The 22,340-nt window shown below is 40.9% G+C and overlaps 2 protein-coding genes across 2 annotated transcripts in view; both read left to right on the forward strand.

Moving 5' to 3' along the window:
* Nucleotides 1-21,513, forward strand: myo5c (myosin VC). Its single transcript, XM_064336454.1, has 41 exons — nt 1-231; nt 728-838; nt 1,191-1,353; nt 1,495-1,639; nt 1,833-1,989; nt 2,183-2,326; nt 2,698-2,779; nt 3,850-3,957; nt 4,093-4,199; nt 4,838-5,103; nt 5,238-5,319; nt 5,431-5,571; nt 5,857-5,982; nt 6,086-6,169; nt 7,334-7,465; nt 7,566-7,663; nt 8,083-8,169; nt 8,407-8,518; nt 8,697-8,908; nt 9,098-9,263; nt 9,439-9,585; nt 9,700-9,864; nt 10,133-10,226; nt 10,335-10,398; nt 10,855-11,035; nt 11,844-11,937; nt 12,206-12,269; nt 12,561-12,641; nt 12,787-12,967; nt 14,438-14,531; nt 14,947-15,010; nt 15,487-15,655; nt 15,812-15,896; nt 16,001-16,099; nt 16,552-16,706; nt 17,106-17,195; nt 17,663-17,813; nt 18,216-18,501; nt 19,008-19,182; nt 19,538-19,618; nt 19,756-21,513. Exons 1-41 carry the CDS (start codon nt 205-207, stop codon nt 19,906-19,908), a joined length of 5,223 nt encoding a protein of 1,740 aa, XP_064192524.1. The 5' UTR covers nt 1-204; the 3' UTR covers nt 19,909-21,513.
* LOC135255370 (guanine nucleotide-binding protein subunit beta-5) overlaps nt 21,112-22,340 on the forward strand; it is a 14,123-nt gene continuing 12,894 nt past the window's right edge. The window contains exon 1 of the mRNA XM_064336456.1: nt 21,112-21,179. The gene's annotated coding sequence lies outside the window, so the exon portion shown is untranslated. The remainder of the gene's footprint in view (nt 21,180-22,340) is intronic.

Below are 22,340 nucleotides of genomic sequence, written 5' to 3' on the forward strand. Positions count from 1 at the left end.
GAGTGAGGCCAGCTTGCGCCGTCTGATCAGTTTCCCAGAAGAGCCACTGACGCGTTAAAAAAATCTCCATGTGTTGGAATCTCGCTTTCTAGTAAAAGAGGAACAAAGCGTCGAAGCTGGATGTAAACACTTTCCTCAATAAAACGTTTCCCTATCAGAAGTTTTTGAAGAAGGTTTTTGTTTCTGTTTCAAGAAACTGTTGCCATGGCTCTATCCGAGCTATACACCAAGGTAGGATTGTTTTGAATGAGCTATAAAGTGACAAAAGTTTGGTGAAGTTGTAACATAACGACATATAACCTACACGTCCTTGTCTGTTACTCTATGGATACCCTCCATCTGGTTTTACAAAATTAAATTCTCCTAGTTGCTTTGGATACCGAGTCTGCTCTTATGGAATGCTGTAACATATGGCGAACACTAAGGATGTTGGTACACTGACTGTTGGGAGGACGTAGGCGGTTCTCCATTGCTGTCAGCAGCTTGTTGGGTATATGAGACTCAAGTTAACTCCCTTCGTTTATGTTGTTATTTCTGATATATTAATCGAACCCCTTGCTTTTATGGTTACAAACCGAACTGCTTATTTGACATATTTTGTAGCAATAAAGACAACAGAATTAGGAATCGTGCTAATTTAATGGCTGCGTCTCAGATTATTTGGAGAATGTAGCTCTGTCAGTTTGAAATGATGTAATCTCACTTTCACCTCACCTTTTCTGCTTAGTACAACAGAGTATGGATACCGGATTCAGAGGAAGTATGGAAGTCAGCAGAAATCTTAAAAGACTACAGAGCTGGGGATAGTGAACTCGAATTGCAACTTGAAGACGGTACTGTAAGTAGGGCTGTGAATTACGCTGACATATTTTTAATATGTAGGCCTAAATATGTGCAACGAATAACACTAATACGGCTCATAGGATAGTTAGTCAGATCAAAGTGCATGGTTCTGAGTTATTCTGTGAAAGAAAATTGCTGTTGGTCAAATGCTTCGAACTAAATTAAAATTAAAATGTGGGCTGTAAATGACCTACTACAGCGTATCTGATTATTATATTTAAATATTGGTAAGAATACAAAATAAAAATAAAAAAGGAATTCTTGGTGGAAAGTTTATGCAATTTTAAGCTCTTGCAGTAGATGCCATTTAAAATCTATTCTTATTTTGTGTATTGACTATTTTGAAGGAGTTGAAATATCCTCTGGACTCACAACTACCTCACCTGCGGAACCCTGACATCCTAGTGGGAGAGAATGACCTCACAGCTCTCAGTTACCTCCACGAGCCTGCTGTCCTGCACAACCTCAAAGTTCGCTTTGTGGAATCAAAAATCATCTACACCTATTGTGGTGGGAACAGATTTAAAGAGTCACCATCCTTTAAACACATTGCCTGGTTCAAATTCAGTTGAAGGATTTTTCATTGTGTCATGTAAATGACCTCATGCCACAATGTATCAAGGCTTTTAATTTTTTTGTTTTGACTTTCAGGGATTATTCTTGTTGCTGTTAACCCATACAAGCAGCTGCCAATTTACGGAGATGCTGTTATCCATGCATATTCCGGACAGAACATGGGAGACATGGACCCCCATATATTCGCTGTGGCAGAGGAAGCGTACAAACAGATGGCTAGGTATGAACTTAATGTGACCACAAATTCCACATTACTTTGTTGGTTCATACATATTGCAAGTGAGGGTATTTGTTTCTTTAAACTGTTTACAAGATTATTCAGAAACAACAAAGCTGCAGACAGAAAATGGATCTTTAGTGCTATGGTTCATGGTCAAAGTGGATTGTCATAAGAGTTTCATTTTCGTTTCTAGGAACAACAAAAACCAGTCCATTATTGTTAGTGGAGAGTCTGGAGCAGGGAAGACTGTTTCTGCAAGATACACCATGAGATATTTTGCAGTGGTCAGCAAGTCTGGCAGCAATACACGTGTGGAGGACAAGGTTCTTGCATCTAACCCAGTAACAGAGGTAGGTGCCCATTGCGAAACATAACCAATGTTTCTATTCTAACTTGCTTATTTCACGTTTCTGTTTCATTACAATATAGAGGTCAAAGACCATAATACCGGAGGCCATGACATGGTCAGTTTCCATTTATGTTCAATGAGAAAGTTGAATACTTATTTCTTGTGTTTCATCAGTAATGTTTTGTAATTTGCAGGCATTCGGCAATGCAAAGACAACCAGAAATGATAACAGCAGTCGTTTTGGGAAGTACACAGAGATCAGCTTTGATAAGAGGCATCAAATCATTGGAGCAAACATGAGGACATACCTTCTGGAGAAATCCAGAGTAGTTTTTCAGGTATTATAAAAGCATATGACCAAAGTCAAATTCGTTTAGAAAATGGTTTAAGTAAAATTAAATTTTATTTTGTATGCATTTAAAAATAGTTTAGAAAGGTATCCCTGTGTGCCAGTTTTGTGTTTTTTATTAATTGCAGAAAAATGTATTTAATAAGTGGCAGTCTTTACTAGAGGTCGGAGATTTATTGTTTGGCAAATAAATATGAAAATAGCTCTAGCTTTTTCTGATAGTTCCTCTTGCTGAGACTGAAATAAAATGTAAATAAGTACCAAACTGACATTGCAACTCAAAATTCTTCATTCATTCACCAAAGGAGCGTTGGTGGGTTAAAAGTGTATTTCCATCCAATAATTTGGTCTTTTCCTCAGTCAGAGAATGAGAGGAATTATCACATATTCTACCAGATGTGTGCCTCTGCGGACCAGCCAGAATTTAAGCACCTGAGGCTGAGTGAGTATCTGTGGGTGGAAGGTGGCAGGGTAGGAAACTCATGAAAGACAAACCTGTCAAAACCGGTTTAATAAACTCATACTAGCCTGAAAAAAAGCACTTAGCCTATCTGTTGTAATCCGAATACTCTTGCCATATGCCACATGCCATATATGGAGGTGAGTTTTTTCGGATCGCCTTTGAGTGACTTCATTAAATGTATATTAATAGAAGCTCTGCACACTTGTGTAGAAGCATCTGCAAGTTAAAACGGCAATTCATGCATGGGGGACCATTTAAGACCCACTTGGTGGTGTGGCTATGTGGCTGTGCTCCTGTGTGCTATGTGTGTGTGTGTGTGTGTGTGTGTGTGTGTGTGTGCGCGCGTGTGTGCGCATGTGTGTGTGTGCGTGCCTGTATGGTGGGGGTGAGAGTAAGGGGGAGGAGCTCTACTTTTGTAATCATCTTTTGTTACCAATGTGCAAGTGAATTATTTTATGAATCTAGTGATTTAACTCTGTATTCAAATACAGACCTCAATAGTGCCTGAAGTGTACAGACACGGTGCATGCTTTGCGGCTATGGATAATGCCTTTGTTCAGCAGGGTAGGGACTGCAATAGCTTGATTGAGGATGCTGCAAAGTTTTGCTCTTTTTTGTCCCTGTCAGTGCCTAAATATGACATACTGGTCTGTATGAACTCTCTTGGGCAAAAGTTTGTGTAGTGACTATCAATACTACTGTCATCTGGTAAATAATTGAAATGTTTACTATGAGTGTATGTTTGGCAACATTAAGATTATTTTGTTTGGTCAGATAAAGTATTTGGCATGCCACCCTCTTTTATGTTGTATAGTAATCCCTTATATATCCAACATTGTTGGGACAACGGATAGGATCAGAATTTGAGAATGGATTGCCTTGCAACATTCAAAGTTCTTTTTCCACCATGTTATTGGCTTTAACTGTTCATTCCAAATTAACAGAGGTGAATGTGCCATTGTGTCAGATAATGTGAAGGATTGCTGCGCTGTATTTGAAACGCACTTGAGAACGGCATCCCTGATTCTTCCTCTTTGCTGGGCATGCAGTGAGCGCGGATGAGTTCAGGTACACCTGCATGGGGGGCCAGACGGACATCGATGGTGTGGATGACAGGGCGGACATGGCAGAGACACGCAGGACCTTTTCTCTGTTGGGTGAGTGTTAGTGACTCGCTGAGTCAGTCACAGGATTGTAACTGACTGTTATCAATCACATGCAGATGCTGCCTTGCCCAGTGCTCCCGCTCCTTGTATTTACATGTGATTAATGCTGCGGCCCTTCCTTTGTAGGGTTAAAGGAGGACTTTCAGATGGATGTCTTCAAGGTTTTGGCTGCGATTCTGCACTTAGGCAATGTAGAAATCAAAGCTGTCGGGAGTGACCAGTCGTCAGTCAGTGTGAGTTTCATTTCCCCTTATTTTGAAGTGTGAAGAGGGAAGGAGAGTGAAGATTATAGTCGCATTTGACTAGCATCAAGGTTCATAAATCTAGACTTGTGAGTGCCATCATGGATCTTCTATGAATTCTCATCTTTGGAACTTTGGTGACTGTTTAGGTGTGGTGCTATTAGATGTTACATTATATATTACATATTAGACAAGTCATCGTTCAGTTTGAATTTTATTCCCCCAGTTTTGGCATGATCGCAGGGTAAGAGGATGGTTATTATATAATTACAATAATTATTTTAGACCAGGGTTACTCAAGTCTGGCCCATGAGGCCAGTAGTACTGCTGGTTTTTTTCTACCTGATAATTGATTGATAGATTGTTGCCTCTGATTTACCCCATCTAATGCATCAGGTTTAAATCATTTCTGATTAGAGGAGAAGAATTATGAAAACCAGCAGTACCCCGGGCCTCATGGGCCAGATTTCAGTACATCTGTGTTAAGACTATAATGGATAATTAAACGTACGATGGGCATCAACGGTACCATCTAGATTTGCTTCAGAATTGTTCCACTCCCACTGATAGATTTAGCACAATGACTGCTAGCGGAACCATAACCCGCGTCTCTAACGGTGCTCCTGCAGTCTAATGACCAGCACCTGGCAGCGGTCAGCGATCTGCTGGCAGTGAGTGGCGAGAGCTTGTGCCGCTGGCTCTGCCATCGTAGGATCGTTCTGAGGGCCGAGACGGTGGTCAAACCGATGCCCAGGGAGCACGCCGCCAACGCCCGCGATGCCCTGGCCAAGCAGATCTACGCCCACCTGTTCGACTGCGTCATCCACAGCATCAACTCCGCGCTGCGCGTCCCCGGCAAGCCGCACACCTTCATCGGAGTGCTGGACATATATGGGTAAAGAGGACAGTAGCATTGCACTGGTGCAGATGGGAGCTTGTTTTTATCTGGGCTGACTCCTAGCATAATGCGCGTTTTGATTGCATCACTCTTATCCGGTGATTCCCACCCCCTTTCCCCCTTTGTTTCAGCTTTGAAACATTTGAAATCAACAGTTTTGAGCAGTTTTGCATCAACTATGCAAACGAGAAGCTGCAGCAGCAGTTTAACCTGGTAAAACGTTTTTCTCGTGTTCTTAATATGGTTAAACCACAATGCTTCAGTGTCTATTTATAGAGCGCCAATTGTCGTGCTGCTGAATTAAACATGGTTATGTGCCAACAGCACGTGTTCAAACTGGAACAAGAGGAATACATGAAAGAAGACATCCCTTGGACGTTGATTGATTTCTATGACAACCAGCCTGTCATTGACTTGATTGAAGCCAAGATGGGTATACTGGACCTATTGGATGAGGAATGCTTGGTGAGACCTGCTCCAATTTGTTGTGCTGTGTAAACAAGCTGGAAAGAGGAAAAATAACTAGCAGGTCTATTGCTTTGTTTGAAAATATTCTTATTAATGTGCGTTTGTAGTATTTGTACTTTGTCATGCCAGATACATTGTACACACTATCCAGTGTATTTTTGCTTTTATTATCCAACCATTTCTGTGTGAGATTATTGAGGAGATTGGAGGGGGAATGCAATGGCCATAGAAACCTACTGCAGCTGTGAATGGTTATTTCTCAGTTGTTCCTCTGCTCTACAGTTTCCACAGGGCACTGATCAAAACTGGCTTCAGAAACTTTACAACAACCATCTGGATAAGAACACCTTGTTTGAAAAACCCAGGATGTCAAACGAAGCTTTCGTAATTAAACATTTTGCTGATAAGGTAAAATGTTTTTGAATTTTTTATTTATTTATCCAAGCCAGTTCTGTCCTGCAGATGGCACCCTTGTATTAAAAAATGTGTGTTCTTCTTCCTGCTTTCACAGGTGGAATATCAGTGCTGGGGCTTTCTAGAGAAGAACAGAGACACAATGTATGAAGAACTAGTCGACATTATGAGGGACAGTAAGGTACCAGCCAAAAATCAATTTTGTGCACATCAGCAGTTTAAATCAATTCAGAGTTGGGCACCTAAACAGTGTACTCGTGAAGAGAAGGTAGATACACGCATGGGTTGGAGATTGTGCAGGTGTATCATGTCCAACCGTGTTAAGCATATTCGGACATTGATTTGCAAAATAGATTTTTAATTCAAAATGCACAAAATCACTGATGGGATCTTGAGCTTTTTGTACTTCAGTATCTTGTGCTTATGTGGGTGCATGTATTCCCATGGTGCAAACTGTGGACTTGCTTTGGCTGCTCTGAGAGGTGTCACTGCCTGCTGCGGCCTTATGGGATTCTGCAAAGTGGCTGTTTTCAGCCAAAGTCATTTGTTGATTAAAGCTTACCCGCCAATGATCTGACACATTTTCTGAGGCAGTTTGCAACTTCATTTTTTTTAAATAATAAATGATCAGTTTCACCACAATCATTTCAACATTCAAGCCTTCCACAGAGAGTGCAAGAAGAATGTACTCTCATTACATTGATCAAAAAGAAACAAACTTGTACTGCAAATCTGCTCTTAACACAGTGAGGGGTTAGTTACTTAATAGCCTGCTGTTTCAAATGGGCTTTGAAAACAATTCCAAATACTGGAAGATTTATTTACCATTGTTTTATTGTCTTTTATTCTTTTCAAATAATTTTCAGCTTTGATGTTGAACGCCTGTAATGTAATGTAATGCAATGATGAATTATGGTGATACTTCACTACCAATGCACAGAAACCACCGCTTTCTTTTGCCAATGCTTTAATTTCATATTTTTGCAAGTCACTTAGAGGAGTCGGAGATACTAGAAGTGTAAATAGAATTCCAGAGCCAGTATTTTGTCCTCCCATGGGTGTGTGCTTAACTTGAGCTAATGTGCATTTTCAACTATATGCAGGGAAGCACCTATCAATATTGAAGATAAGCATGTGTGCAAGGCGGGTCTGCATACCTGTGTAGATAATGCAAGTACTGTCAACTTGGCAAAATCAGGCTTATGCAGGTGCATAAATCTGCCTGAAGTTTGAATAGGGCCATTAACTAAAGAGTTAAAGATTTCTACTCACTAAGTCTTGAGAATATTTGACAGGCTGGTGGCATTGTGGTGTATCCAATTAACCCCACTTTATTTTTTATCAGCTTTTACTGCTGGCAAGCTTTTTCCAAGAGGAAGAGCTCACTACTGCCTTAAACAAGGGCATCAAAGTTAGGCCTGCCAGACCGAGCCTTAAGCCTACCAACAAACAGCTGAAGACCACTGTGGGCAACAAGGTACTAGTGCTAAAAGTTTAAATAATGTAAGGTGAGAGCAGTTTCGCCATTCTGTTCTCTCTGCTTTACTGCCTGTGTGTCTCCTGGGTCTTGTTTGTAGTTTCGCAGCTCTCTGTATTTGCTGATGGAGACTCTAAATGCCACGACTCCCCATTATGTGCGCTGCATTAAGCCTAATGAAGAGAAACAGCCGTTTGAGTAAGTTCACCTGCGAAATCTTCAGGAGTTTGCACTTGCATTAGAAAGGTTTCTATGATGAAGAAACTCTACCGCCTTTTATTATTTGTTGCATTTACATCAAAAAAGAAAAATAGGAACTTTGCAACACAGATGCTAGGAGCATGCCAAAGAAAAACAAAAACACTTCCTTGTGAATTGTTTGGTTATCTGATGCCATTATCCAGGACATCTCACACAGCTTTAATTTACTATTACCATTGAAAAAAACATTTAATACATTTATTCACCTTGACATGTCTATAAATATCTTCAAGTAGCTGTTTCAGTAGCATCGTCCCAGTATTGAAGCCTGTAACCTGCATGGGCTAATGTGGAGTGTTGGGCTGTGTGGCTTCCTGGGCAGTGGAGCATGGTGCTTGTCTCTCCTGTTTTATCAGGTACGACTCAAAGAGAGTGGTTCAGCAGCTGCGTGCCTGCGGCGTCCTGGAGACCATTCATATCAGCGCCCAGAGTTACCCCTCAAGGTGACCTCAGATCAAGCTTTGCCTTGTTTTTTTCACCATGTGTAGTGTTGGTTTGGCCTCCCAGTCTATGGCCCATACTGAATAAGTTTGCTGCTTCAGTGCAGCGCTTCCTCTAATACGAGCACATGCGCATGTTCTGTGGTTTTACACTGAGTTTATTAGACTTGGGGCAGTCTCCCTGGGCCCTGCTCTGCTCCCCAGCGGCAGTTGAAAGGGAATTTGCCTTTTGATTGGCAGGTGGACCTACATTGAGTTTTACAGCCGGTACAGCATACTGATGACACAGCCAGAGCTGGAGATAAACGACAAAAGACAGACGTGTAAGACGGTGCTACAGAGGCTAATTCAAGTGAGTGTTGCTCCCATTGATACTTGCCAAAGAGGTTTGAAAGATGAATAAGCTGAGCTATTTTTAAAGCCTAGGAGGTGTTTTATTTTGCTTCTTGCTTTTGTAGTGGCTTGTGTTCAAAAGACCGATGGTTTTATGTGCCAATATCTGTCCCATGTCCTCCTGCTCAATGTTTTAGGACTGCAACCAGTACAAGTTTGGGAGGACCAAGATCTTCTTCCGGGCGGGCCAGGTGGCCTACCTGGAGAAACTGCGGTCAGACCGGCTGAGAGGGGCCTGCATCACCATCCAGAAGCATGTCCGTGGCTGGAGGCAACGCAGGGAGTACCTGCGCATGCGCCACGCAGCCTTCGTCATCCAGCAGTATGTGCGCGGGAGGAAGCGCATCCGGTGAGCCTAGCACTCGTCCTGAGGAGCATATTCTACACTACTGCACATTCTTAGTTCTGCATAGCACACACACCTACATGCACATATATGCATGCACCTGTACACACACACACACAAATTAGCAAAGCATGGCTGGTCCAAGGTTTTAAGGTTTTAAAGTTGTATTCCTCATTTGCAATGTTTCCCTAGCAAAGCTATCACGGCTGCTGCCCTGAAGCAGGCCTGGGCAGCCGTAGTGATCCAGAAGCACTGCCGTGGTTTCTTGGTGCGCCGCGTCTTCCTGTTGCTGCAGGTCGCCACGGTGACCATTCAGGCCTTCACAAGGGGATGGTTGGCTCGTAGAGACTACAGAAAGGTAGACTGTAATATGATGTTACGGTGGAATAAAATGCCCATCTGTGTGAGTGTGCGTGCGTTCGTACGTGCATGCGTGTGTGTGTGTGTGTGTGTATGTGTGTGTGTGTGTAGAGCCCCATTTTTCCTGGAAGTGGAAGTTAAATCCCCTCCCTATGTGTGTGATGGTCTTTCAGATGGTGGCAGAGCAGAAGGCTCTGATCCTGCAGAAGTACGCCCGGGCCTGGCTGGCCAGGCGGCGCTTCCAGACGATCCGACGGCTGATTCTGAATGTGCAACTGTCCTACAGGGTCCAGCAGCTGAGGAAGAAGCTGGAAGAGAAGGTAAAAATGAGAAATTGTCCAGGACACTGGCATCCCCCCATACTGTTTGTGAAGACTGGCATTGTTATCTTTGGTTATAATACACACAGTAAGTGTTTCCCTGTCATCTGACAGAGTAAAGAGTATAATGGCCTCCTGGAGAGGTTGACAGGCTTGGCCACTTCCCATGCTAATGGCATGGACAAGCTTCAGAGGCTGGAGGCGGAGCTTAGCAGATCAGCCAAAGAGAAGACATCTCTGGAAGAAAGAGAGAAGAGGTCCAAGGAGGATGCTAACCAGGTGCCATGCAACCAACCTAATTCTAAACCAGCTTCATTTTCTCTTAATTTATTGGCAATGCAATTAAAACCCCCATGCATGTGATATGTGGGCTTCAAAATATTTTGTTTAGCCTCTATACTTATTTATGTTTATTGTAGCATTATGAGAACAGATGCCAACTTTGGTACTAGCAATATATTATTCATGATAGTTGATGAGGTAATTGAGTCCCAAAGTACAGAATATTAGTAGCACAATTTATTTAAGTTATTTATGTATTCATTAGGCAATCAGTCAGCTTCAAGCTCAAAATCACAGCCTTTTGCAAGAAAAACAGGACCTGGAGAAGAAATTTTCTGATTCAGCTAAGGAAATGAAAGGTAAGAAAAAAGGTCAAATGTGCGTTAATGTTGTTCTTAGTAAAAAAAAACAAAAAAAACAAGATTGACCTACTTGTTAAATACTTCAATTCTTATCTTTTCTGCCAGACAACTTTGATAATTTAAAGAAAAAACTCCAAGAGGATCTAGAAAGAGAAGAAAGACAAAGAAAGTAAGATGTGCATTCTTGATTAAATTTTGTGATCAAAGATGAGATGTGATACTGTGTGTTTGCAGTGTTTTGATGACAAACAGTTCTTCATGACATTTTTGTCAACAATGATAGATTGAGTTCTCAGAAAGTGTATAGCCGTTGATAGAAATAATCAGCCAGACATAACATACAGTAGTGATGTGCAGCTGGATGATGTTACTGTTTTCTCTGATTCAGGCAAAAGGTGCAGCTAAATGGCTTGTTCCTAAGAGGCAGCACTGGTGTAACTGGCGGAAAGTTGCTTTCTGTCAGCATTTGTCCAAAATATTTTGTCATCAAACATGTGACAGATAAAGACGTACCAAGGTTGATTGAAAACCTGAGACAAACAATTCCAATAATGATAATATGGTACAATAAAATGGTAGTAGTTTCGATGAATGCTCCTTTAATGTTCTTAATTTCCCATGTCAGGATTGTGGAGAATAACTTTGAAATCCAGAAGGAGGACTATGAAAAACATATACAGGCCTTGAAAGAGGAGAACAGACGACTGAGAGAGGAGAAGATCGCTCTCCAGCAGCAGATTGAAGAAGCGGGCCAGGTCAATGATGACATACAGGCGCAGATGATGCAGCTCACAAAGCACGTCAAGGTAAAGCCAGGAGGTGCCACTTTTGTTTTTGCTTTTATTACAGGAGAATCTTGGTTCATGGCAGGAGTTATGAGAATAGGACCTTTTTTAATTGGTAAATGGTAAATGGACTGCATTTATATAGCGCTTTTATCCAAAGCGCTTTACAATTGATGCCTCTCATTCGCCAGAGCAGTTAGGGGTTAGGTGTCTTGCTCAAGGACACTTCGACACGCCCAGGGCGGGGTTTGAACCGGCAACCCTCCGACTGCCAGACAATCGGTCTTACCTCCTGAACTATGTCGCCCCATTTAATTGGTTTTCTTTTCTCTTAAACAAATAAATTGAAGACTAAACAGTCGTAAACACAGACCTTAGATCTAGGATAGCATTATTCTGTATACATTTTACAGTTTTAAATTCTGTTATGTTTGTAATAGCCTTTAAAATACCTTTGAATCCAGTTATTCAGATTAAAGCCCATCCCTAATTTCTAGAGTTGCAGATACACATATATTATGGCTTCTATTGATACCATAAACAACACCATATAAAGGCCTTCATAATCAAGAGATTCGTGGCATCTATGGGTAATCTGTGCCATAGATCACCTAACCATATGATCTGTCCTGTGGTACATCTAGAAAGCTAGCCCAGCTTTTAAATTGTCTTTATATTGGCTGTACAACACCTGAAAATGGAGCATACAGTCCAATATTTAGCCAATAATCTTTTTAGAAAAGAAAATTTGCATTCACATTATAGGTGAGTAGCAGAACATATTCACTTTTGGGGAAATCATGTTATAGGCTATTGTGCATCTTTGAAGGTTATACCAGAGTTGCGGAAAGACATCCACACTCTGCAGCTCCAGAGAGCTGAGCTGGACAGAAAAATGAAGGAACAAACACTGGAAGTCCAAGGTACACTCAAACAATGTGCATTCTTCTCTCCGTTCATGTCAGTATTGTTTGAAATTACTAAAAGATCTCCTAATAACATAATTACCTTAAGCACTACTACAGTTCCATTTCCTCCCTTATATTCTTATGATATGTGATATTTGATCAGTAGGTACAAGAGTTGGCATTATTTTGACAGTTATTTGGCATTTATGGTATATATCCCATCATAATGTCCCTATTGTTTTCAATAAGATGTAGTAACTAATGATATTCTGTTCTTCTGTAGTGAAAATGACTGAGGTTACAAGACAGCTCCTAGGTGGTGTACAGGAAGAGATGCACGTTTCCAGGTATACCTTTGGTGGAAAAGGCATCTTCATTCTGTCAGAATATGAACCCCAGGGAAAAGAATCTGGTTGGACAGACAAAGCATATCTTTTCAGGGCCACTGAAGTGGTCTACTTTCCCTCTAGGTTATTTTCAAGATTGACTCCCTCTAGTCTCATATTAAATATACAATTCTATATATATTTTTTCATTGATCATTACAATGCACGTTTGTGAGTGTTGAGAACCCTGTGTGACCACAATAGAAGTGACACACTATTCAGTTGTACTTACTCAATTCATTTTATTCATAGTTTAAATGAAAATGGTCTTGAGCAGATTAATGAAGATGAGACATTGTTCTCTGCTTTTGCCGACCTGGGGAAAGCTGCAAGGTTTGTAGCCTTTTTTTCTGTATTAAATTACATTGCAGAAAAGTCTCAAGATATTGCATTCAGTCGTCTTGGCACAGCCCTGGGAAATGCACGTTCTCTGAACATCCTCTTTGTCTGGCCTGTTCCCAATCCATGTGACTCAAAGGATGGTTGAGAGCCACTCTCAGGCAGAGAGAGAGCGCTACGTAAGTGAGATGGAGAGCCTGAAGTATAAAGCAGAGCACCTGGAAAGCGAGAACAGCCAGCTGCAGAAGCTCTTCCAGGAGGAAAACAGCACTAACGACAACATCCGAATGGAGGTCACCAGGCTGACTTCTGAGAACTTGGTAGGGTTGAGTGTTGGGTGCATATACACATATTTGCACACACCCCCCCATTTCATTTCCTCATTTCTTTCCTATTTCCTATGCTGGGAAATAATATTTGGCTGGACCTCAACTGTCGCTCCTTCCAGGCTTCCTGGGGGTGCAGTTTCAAGACCTCAGGAACTTTTAACAGGTGTCCCCCCTGGTTCAGTCCTTGGCCCTCTCCTCTTTATACCGAATCTCTTGGCTCTGTCATCTCCTCACATGACCTTTCTTATCATTCACATCATTCCTATACTGATAATACACAACTCTTTGAACCCCCCCCCCCTCCTTCTGGATATATTGTGATTTCTGGATGTACCTCAGCTTGCCTGCAAGGCTTCTCAAGCTTCATGGCTAATCATCGACTTAGCTAAAACCCAGATTTTCTACTACTCTACTTCCAAACTAAGTCTCCCCGCTTGCTGGACCTATCCCTCAGCCTGGATGACACCACAGTGTCATCCTCTCCATCTGCCAGGAATCCCAGAGTGGTAATGGACAGTTAAATGGACAGTCCACAGATTCTTCCTGTAAAACATCTGGGAAATCTGTTCCTTCCGCACCACCTACCTCTCAACCCCGCTCGTAGTCTAGGCACCGATCATCTCCTGCGTGAACTACTGCAAGTCCCTCCTTACTGGCCTCCCTTCCTCCTCCATCAGACATCTGCAACTCGCCTGATCCACAGCCTCCCCAGATTTGTCACTCCCCATCTCATCTCGCTCCACTGGCTACCTATATCAAATTCAAATCCTTGGTGCTGAACTGTCAGGCAGCTAAAGGCACGACTCTGTTATATCTTCAAAAGATCATGTGGTGGTGGCATGAGCTTTCCACTGCAGTCAACACAGCAGAAACCCTGCCCATATTCCCATGCAGACTGGAGACTCACCTCTGCACATTGCATCACAGCTCCCCTGACTACCTTTACATCTTTTTCCCTCTTTCTTTTCTTTGGATTTTCTTTTGGACAATGCTATAAATATTGTGGTGTGAGGTTATCTGACTGATCATACCTCATGGTTACAATCCAAATTGTTGTCTGTTAGGTTAATATTACACTTGGTGATTAATTGAATGGACCTCTGTGTCTTCTAAGTGATACTGCATTTTTGCATTGCTGAGAGTAACTCTGATGTTCGCTACTACTGTTTGGCGCTCGGGATAAAAGCATTGTAATGTATGCAAAGTCTGTCTTGTTGAAGAGCACAAACTGAACATGAACTGCAAAGGAAACTATGATTCTTGCTCCTGTATCCACTGATCATTGGTGTAATGGCTGAAAAGTTTAATTATGCAGTATCATTTTTTCATTAGGATGCTGCTGTGATGGCACTGATTTCTAACTACTCATATGAACGGAGAGAGTGGTGTACACATTGCTGGGTGTATGAGCCACTTGTCTCTAGCTAATGTGTGTGTGTGTGTGTTTGTCTCGATGAACAGGTGATCCCCCAGCTGAAGCAGCAGGTGTCAGAGCTGCAGATGCAGAAGGGGGAGCTGGAGACCCGTCTGAATGCACAGGGCACAAAGATGAAAGGTGCTAGCCAATCACAAAACAGTACAGAACAGCAACACAGTCACACACACAACAGTGTCAGTGAACCTATGAAGCACAAGACCTGCCAGTCAACCCTAGAAATTGTCATTCTCTGCAGCCTTTTTCTCTCTGGATGCTTATCCACCTGGCTCACATAAAATTTTTACTTTGAGTGAACTAATTTATTGTACTCCTTATGAGAGCGTTAGTCATAAAAACACTGCATGAGATCAGCATTTTGCAGTGTACCTGGACCAGAGGGAAGAGCAGGCTGTTAACATGGTGATGAGAGAGTGAGGCTCTGGAAAACTTTACATGTGTTGAAGCTAACATTATCTACTGGTCTGTTTTAACCAATCAAATTTTTTTAGTTTATTAATTTTATTTACAGTTTATGTTTTCTTTCCTCCTGCAGAAAAAATGGATGCAATTTCGACTGAGCTCAACAGTACTCTGAATGAGGAACTGGACAAGCGTAGGTGAGGGGCAATTCATGGATGAATATGTGATTGAGAGATTAAGTCAAAATGCAGAAAAATTGAAGCTGCTAAAAAAAGTTTTGTATATATCAATTTTTGATAGAAATTAAGAACTCACATCAAAAGAATTTATAAAATTGCTGCACATTTATAAAAGACATATACAGCCTCCTTCTGTGAAGTAATACAGTAACAACTAATAAGAAAATGAACATAGAATTTCACCTAGCTTATGTCTAGCTCTTATGACATGCACAGAAGTACCCATCTGTGTTCTATAATGTTGCTATAATGACTAATTGAGTACAGCTTCTGTCCAATTCCTTGGTTGTGTACAGCAGTCTTCATCAGGCAGTTGGCAATGTTCCGTGAACTACAGAACTGCTGTTTACTGTATGCGTTTGCTGCTCTTGCGTAGATAGTGTTTATTTTAAATGACTGCTTTGAATCATAGCATTGCTGTTTGAATCCTGCAGGTTGTTGGAGCGGCAAAAGGCAGACTATGAGAGGGAGAAAGAGGAGCTGGAGAGGAGGATAGAGGACATGGAAGAGGAGAATAAGCAACTGAAGAAACAGCACCAGACAGAGAGCGAGGCCAAGATCCGGATGAGGCAGGAGGCTTCGCGACTGATTGCAGAGAACATGGTGTGTGTGCGTGTCTGCATGCATGTATATGTGCATGTTTCACAAACATAATCTGGACTTTTCAAGCAGATATTTAACTGTTTTCATTTTGAAGATTACCTTAGATTTGTGGAACCAGTAAAGCTGGTTTTAAAAGTAGTTTGTGTTTCATTCCAGGACTTTGAGGAACAGCTTGACTTGAAGGACCGGATGATAAGGAAACTACAAAAGCAGATCAAAGCCCTAAGGGCATCAGAGATTGGTAACTGAGAAAAAGCACAGATTTTACTATTTGATATGAATACTTCTTTCTATAATAATACTTTTGGTATTGATGAGCATTCGTGTTTATATTTATTTCTCCAGCCAATCAAATCCCAGCAGCTGCTGTCCCAAAAGAGTACCTCGGAATGCTGGAATACAAGAGAGACGATGAATCCAAGCTTATTCAAAATATTATTCTAGGTATCGAGACAGTGCTACCATCTTGGTCTTTGATTTGGCTGCCAGTGTTCTTGTTATGCTGTTATCAATGAGTATTAGCCATGTTTGCATGAATATGTCATGAAGAGTTCTTGTGTGATGACACTCACCAACAGACAGAAAGCTTGATTACAGATTTAAAGTAGGGTATGTTGAGAGTGCTGGATGGAGGTACATGTAAAGTGGTACAAGAGTTACATGTGTAACATGAAAGTGTTACATGTGTAAAAAGTGTACGCTCAATGACAGATCTGAGGTGGGATCTCTCTTTGTGAATTGGAATGTGTTAGTGCATTTGGAGATCCTGTTGAAGTTGGTCATGTTGAGTGTTAGCTGTCTTGTATACTGGTGGTATTGGCTATGTGTAGGAGTGTTCTGCTGAATTTGATTGCGTGTGGATCTCCTGCGCTCACTGCCCTGTGCACTTCTTACAGACTTAAAGCCACGGGGGGTGGTGGTCAGCATGATTCCTGGCCTGGTTGCCCATATTCTCTTCATGTGCATTCGTCACGCCGACTACCTTAGTGATGACGGCAAGCTCAAGTCGCTCATGAATGCTATAGTTGGTGGTATTAAACAGGTCGTTACGGTAAGACAGCATTTTGTCTTTTGTAATTACCTAAATTCAACTGACAGATTATCAGCATTGAGTTCTCATTCTAATTAGTGTTGGTATTTTGCTTCTGGACTGACCTGAAATCTGTTCAATCCCTTCATCATATTTTTGCTCACAGTGATAAATTGTTTTGTGCATAGGAGTGCAGGCCATTGATGCATAGAGAGACCTTATGTGCTTAACATGATCCAGTGTACCAGCATACAGAGAATATCCATACACTGCAGTACACAGACCTTAGAAATACTGTAACTGCATAGAAATATTTCACATTTCCTGCTGGTATTTTATTTAACCCGGACAGGAGATGCAGCTGTGATTTTGAATGATTGCTGTTACCATGACTGTCATTGTCCTTCCTCCCTAATCCAGGACCACCGGGAAGACTTTGAGATGCTGTCCTTCTGGCTGGCTAATACGTACCACCTGATCAACTCTCTGAAGCAATACAGCGGGGAGGAGGTACAACACTGTGCAAACAGGAACAGGACTAATCTCCATCACTCATGCGCCCACAATGGGCACAGACTGTACCTTACATCTCCCCCCAGTTCATCTGGCACAAAGTGTATAGAAATTTATTTTTACACGGTCTGGTATCAAATCCAGATGGTGGAATTCTCATTGAATCTCTGTGAATGTTTTCACAGTGATGGAAATTCAAATGCTGTACATCCATACTGTATACTGTATGAATATTACAGTAATATGAAATTTAATTCTTAAATTTGTGTATTAGAACACGCAAATACACACAAACAATAAATTTGGGTTTATAAATCAGTTTGCAGTCAACTTATTTTAGATTACCTTGGATTCTTTTAATTTATCCTTGAATTACACTAGACATTCGTTTTTTACGTAGTACAGCATACATTATATGTCATTATATGAGAGTGACCTGAAGATGTTGGTTTTCTTCCTTAAAGGAATTCTTGAAACACAACACCCCTCGTCAGAACAAAAACTGCCTGCAGCATTTCGACCTGTCCGAACACAGACAGATCTTCAGTGACCTCGCCATCCGCATCTACCACCAGTTCATTACTGTCATTGAGAAAAACCTCACTCCTATGATAGGTGAGAGGAGTATTTAATGTCGTATGTGTACCTCAAATAATGAGTGGCAAAAAAACTCTTGTGGATGCGTTAGTAATACCCACTTGATTGCAGATCATGTTTTCACATTTTACAACTAACCTGCTTTATAATACTTCAGAATTGGGGATAATACCTTTGTAATGGTAATGGATGAGAAATATATGACACTTTCCATAGTCCAAGCAGTTTAGGTTTACAGACAAAAATGAGACTGTAGACTTTTAAGGGATTAGTATATTTCCCAGACCAATGTGATTGTCATATAAGCCAAACAAACAAAATGAGTAGTCTCCTCTAATATAGATCAAGATCAAAGGACATGCCTAGCATTCCATCTACTCAGTAAATGTGCCATTGAATTTCCCCTTCATTTTACTTCAGTGCCTGGGATGCTTGAGCATGAAAGCCTGCAGGGAATCTCCAGCATGAAGCCCACGGGATTCCGCAAGCGTTCTTCCAGCACCTACGAGGACACAGAGGCCTACACCATCTCCTCTATCTTACAGCAGCTCAGCTACTTCCACTCCACCATGAGCCAGCATGGAACGGACCCTGAGCTCATCAAGCAGGTGGTCAAGCAGCAGTTCTTTCTTGTGGGGGCATCCACGCTCAACAACATCCTGCTGCGCAAGGACATGTGCTCCTGCAGGAAGGGCATGCAGATCAGGTGACATGCTAGGAATATTTCTATGAGATTTTGTTTTTATTATCATGGTTGCTTTTTAAGCTTATGCTTGCTATTCTATAATGAAACTCAGGCTACTCATTTCATTCAAAAAACAGACTGCAAAAAAACTAGATCGTTGGACAAGTACAATTGTATTCATGTGTCAGTGTTGCATTATGATACAGCAACAGTTATCATATTTTAGGGGTCCAAGCATGAAGCCTGCTGTTTTTGTTCTGATTTTTATTAGGGGTCCAAGTGATTTTTCCCCCACTTTTTGCCTAACCACATGGGTGAATCTAGACAAAGTGGTACAGGGTACCTCCCTATGGCCAATGAGGTATTCTGACACTGACTGGCCACATGATAAGTGGATTAATATTGGCTGTGTGTGCTTGGACCCTGTGTATCACTGCTTGCAAATATTTCATTTGTTTTTTTCTGTTACCACTGCTCTGTTTTTTATCATAAGGCGGTTTGATTAATGACGTGTGTGTGTATGGCAGGTGTAACATTAGTTATCTGGAGGAGTGGCTAAAGGAGAAAGATTTGCAGCACTCCAACGCCATGGACACCATGGAGCCACTGTCCCAGGTTGCCTGGCTTCTCCAGGTCAACAAGTCCACCGATGAGGATGCCAAGGAAATCTCCATGAAGTGTACTGAGCTCAACGCTGTGCAGGTAACAGCCAATATCAGCAAGCTTCTCCGCCCACCCCTTTCACATGGGGGAATCCCGGTAGCAGTGTCGATTAATGGATAGGGATTTGGACTTGCAACACCAAGGTTGTAGGTGGAATTCCCAGAGCGCTTGCAGGGCCATGTGGGTTGGCCACTGCCATTGTACCCCAGAGTAAAGTACTTAACCCGGATTGTCTCCGTAACTACTGAGTTGTGTACATGGATTGTATGTATAAAAAAACATAATCTGTTGAAGTCATTCTGAATCAGAGAAATCTGCTAGATTCCTTGAAAAGAATTACACTATTAAAAGTTAAACTCTCTGTAAATTTGTCTGTTATGTTGTCACATTCCAGATTATCAAGATTTTGAACTCTTACACACCCATAGATGATTTTGAGAAAAGAGTGTCACCATCTTTCGTTCGGAAGGTTCAGGTGAGATTTCATTGAATATGCATGCCATCTTTATTCTAACTGAACAAAAGGTATGGGCAGATAATTACACATTTTCAGTTTCATTTTAGTATTGCAGGTGATTTGACAATTTTATGTGATTATATATTTTGCTGCAGTCATTACTACAGGGTCGTGGAGGATCCACACAGCTGATGCTGGATGCTCAGTACCACTTCCAGGTCACCTTCCCATTTAGCCCCTCCCCTCAAGCCCTGGAACTGGTCCAGGTTCCCAGCAGCCTCAAACTGGGCTTCCTCACCAAGATCTGATAGCCACACTCACCCACCCATTAATCAGTCAGTGCTGGGCTCATTTTAAAGCTAAGTGTTTGGTCCTAAATCATGGATTAGCAATACATATTTCTGTATATAAAGTGATCAGATGTATGGAAGATGTCTTTGTAAAAATCATAAATGTTTTTAAATCTAATGTAAAATGTTTTACAAAAATGCATTGAGATATGTTCATGCTTCACTGCCTTTAAGTGCTGATCAGTCAGTGTTAATTTCACTCCAGATTGTTTTTACTTATCTTTAGTAATTTTGTAAGGATGAATTATAATTGTGTACTCTGACATTGAGATGGAGGGGATCATGATCACGATCATCACTGTCTTTGTTAGAATTGTAAACAATTTGATTTCCAGAACTGTGACAGAATTAAAAAAGGATTGTGGTGTCCTTTTTTAATTCTGTGTATACAAAATGCATCAACCTTACCTGTGTAATACTGTAGGAAGTTTTCATTGTCATATGGTTGCACATGTGAACATTCAAATGTAATATTCACAACTACAAGGTCAAATCTCTTCCTGTATTGCTAGTCACAACATTCTCTTTCTTTTAACATTTAATAACTGTGTGAACATGTTTCAGATATAGTTTAAAACCCCAATAACACACTGAAAGTATTCTAATGTACAGCGTGGCAATGTATAAACTACATACAGTAGATGTAAATATTAGATGTATAGACTATTCATAAAAAATTAAAAAATTATCCAAATATTTTAATATAATGTTTCAATAACCTTTAGTTGTATCTTTTGTTACACCGTAACTAAAATAACATTTCATCTCAAAGCGTTCATTTATATTTAAATATCTTAAATTGTTTGTTGATTCTGTGAAGTCATATAATTTCCTGTCATCTTTGATGTGCCAGATATTTTGTGTATCAATTCAATAAATGTTACAATTGATACCATGTTGTTTTAGCGATGCGATGCACTTCTGTTCATTTACTCTGTTTATGTAACCCCAAATAGTCACAGTCTCAATATCTTGGCATTTGAATTTTTTTTTTTAAGTATTTAAAGTCAAAGGCTGAAACAAAAGTATGCTCGACATTTTATAGTTCTTATGAGAAGATGCTATTTTTGTCAGTTGACCCTATAACCTACACTAATGCCAAGGCAATGCAAAAACTTTAATGCTTCTCTAAGTAGCTTACAGTTTCAGTACCACAGGTTCAATCTGCTTTCCCTGTCAGTCACAGCACAGGCTTCTGTGAGTGTAGGTCCACTAAAACATCCTCTAAGGTATGGGCTTTATTTTACTTTTGTTTAATGTATGGGTCTGTCTGGACTGAATTGTAATGCTGTTATTGAGGCTTCCATTTAATGTGTGACACTTGGCGATGAAGGTTGAGATTATTTTGTTTGATAGCTAGATATAACGCAAGACTCGTTTACTTTCTTGAGAAATGTGTGAATGTGTTTCAGTTCATTTTAATTCACTTTAAGATTTTTGTCCAGCTAAAGTAAATCCACTGAGATGCATGTACTGCATAGAGCTGGCTGTAGAAACAGGCCTGTTCAACATCTGTTTAGGCTGTCAAGACAGTGTTCATAGAATAAAGCACAATGAATTAAATGCTTGGAATATTTATTTGATCACACCGAATCATTTTTATTGTCAGTGTGACTGTATTACCTTCGTCAGAATACAGTCTAATCTTTAATGTGTGAAAGCAATAACTGGTGCTATGATCATGTATCTAAGCACCAGGGTTGGAGTTGTTTCTATTTCAATTTAGCCAGTTGTAATCCACTTCCTGAATTGACGGAACTGAAATGGAATTGACCTCAACCCTGCTAAGCACCCACCACAGAATAGAGACACTGTGCATGATTACATTTATATGCAAGTAGTAGATGACAGTTAAAAGCTGAATCCTATTCTGGTCTGCAGTGGGAGCGAACCAAAGAGTTAAGGCTCTAATGTACAATGTAAATAGGATTCCCCCAGAATAGGAACACTGCCTTTTGCTTGTGCTGCGACGGCCTGATCCTTATCGGGCTGCCCAGGAGATTATACCCTGCTTATCCCATATACAGCTGTCAGCTCACTAGCAGACCACAGTGTGCTGAAAGAGACCAGTGGGGAAAGGGCCATCACTGTAGTATGAGGTGCATGCTTCTCTTTATCTAGAGAACTGGTCATTTTATTTTAGACCAACGACTCTAGGCCTGGTATTATATAGCAAATGGATTCAGTGCTGCAGTGATGTATAGCAAGTGGATTCAGTGCTGAGTGCAATCAAATTGACATGTACACAAATGCGCATTAAAAATAGCACATGAAAGATTTCAGGTTGGCTCAAAGTATTTATCTGTGACAAAGATAATGTTTTGAGCATAATTCAGAAAGTTATATTTTTTGTTAATCGTGTGTTTCACATTCAGACTATTTTGGTTGTT

The sequence above is a fragment of the Anguilla rostrata genome, chromosome 5 (assembly GCF_018555375.3).
Source record: "Anguilla rostrata isolate EN2019 chromosome 5, ASM1855537v3, whole genome shotgun sequence".
Classification (NCBI taxonomy): Eukaryota; Metazoa; Chordata; class Actinopteri; order Anguilliformes; family Anguillidae; genus Anguilla; species Anguilla rostrata.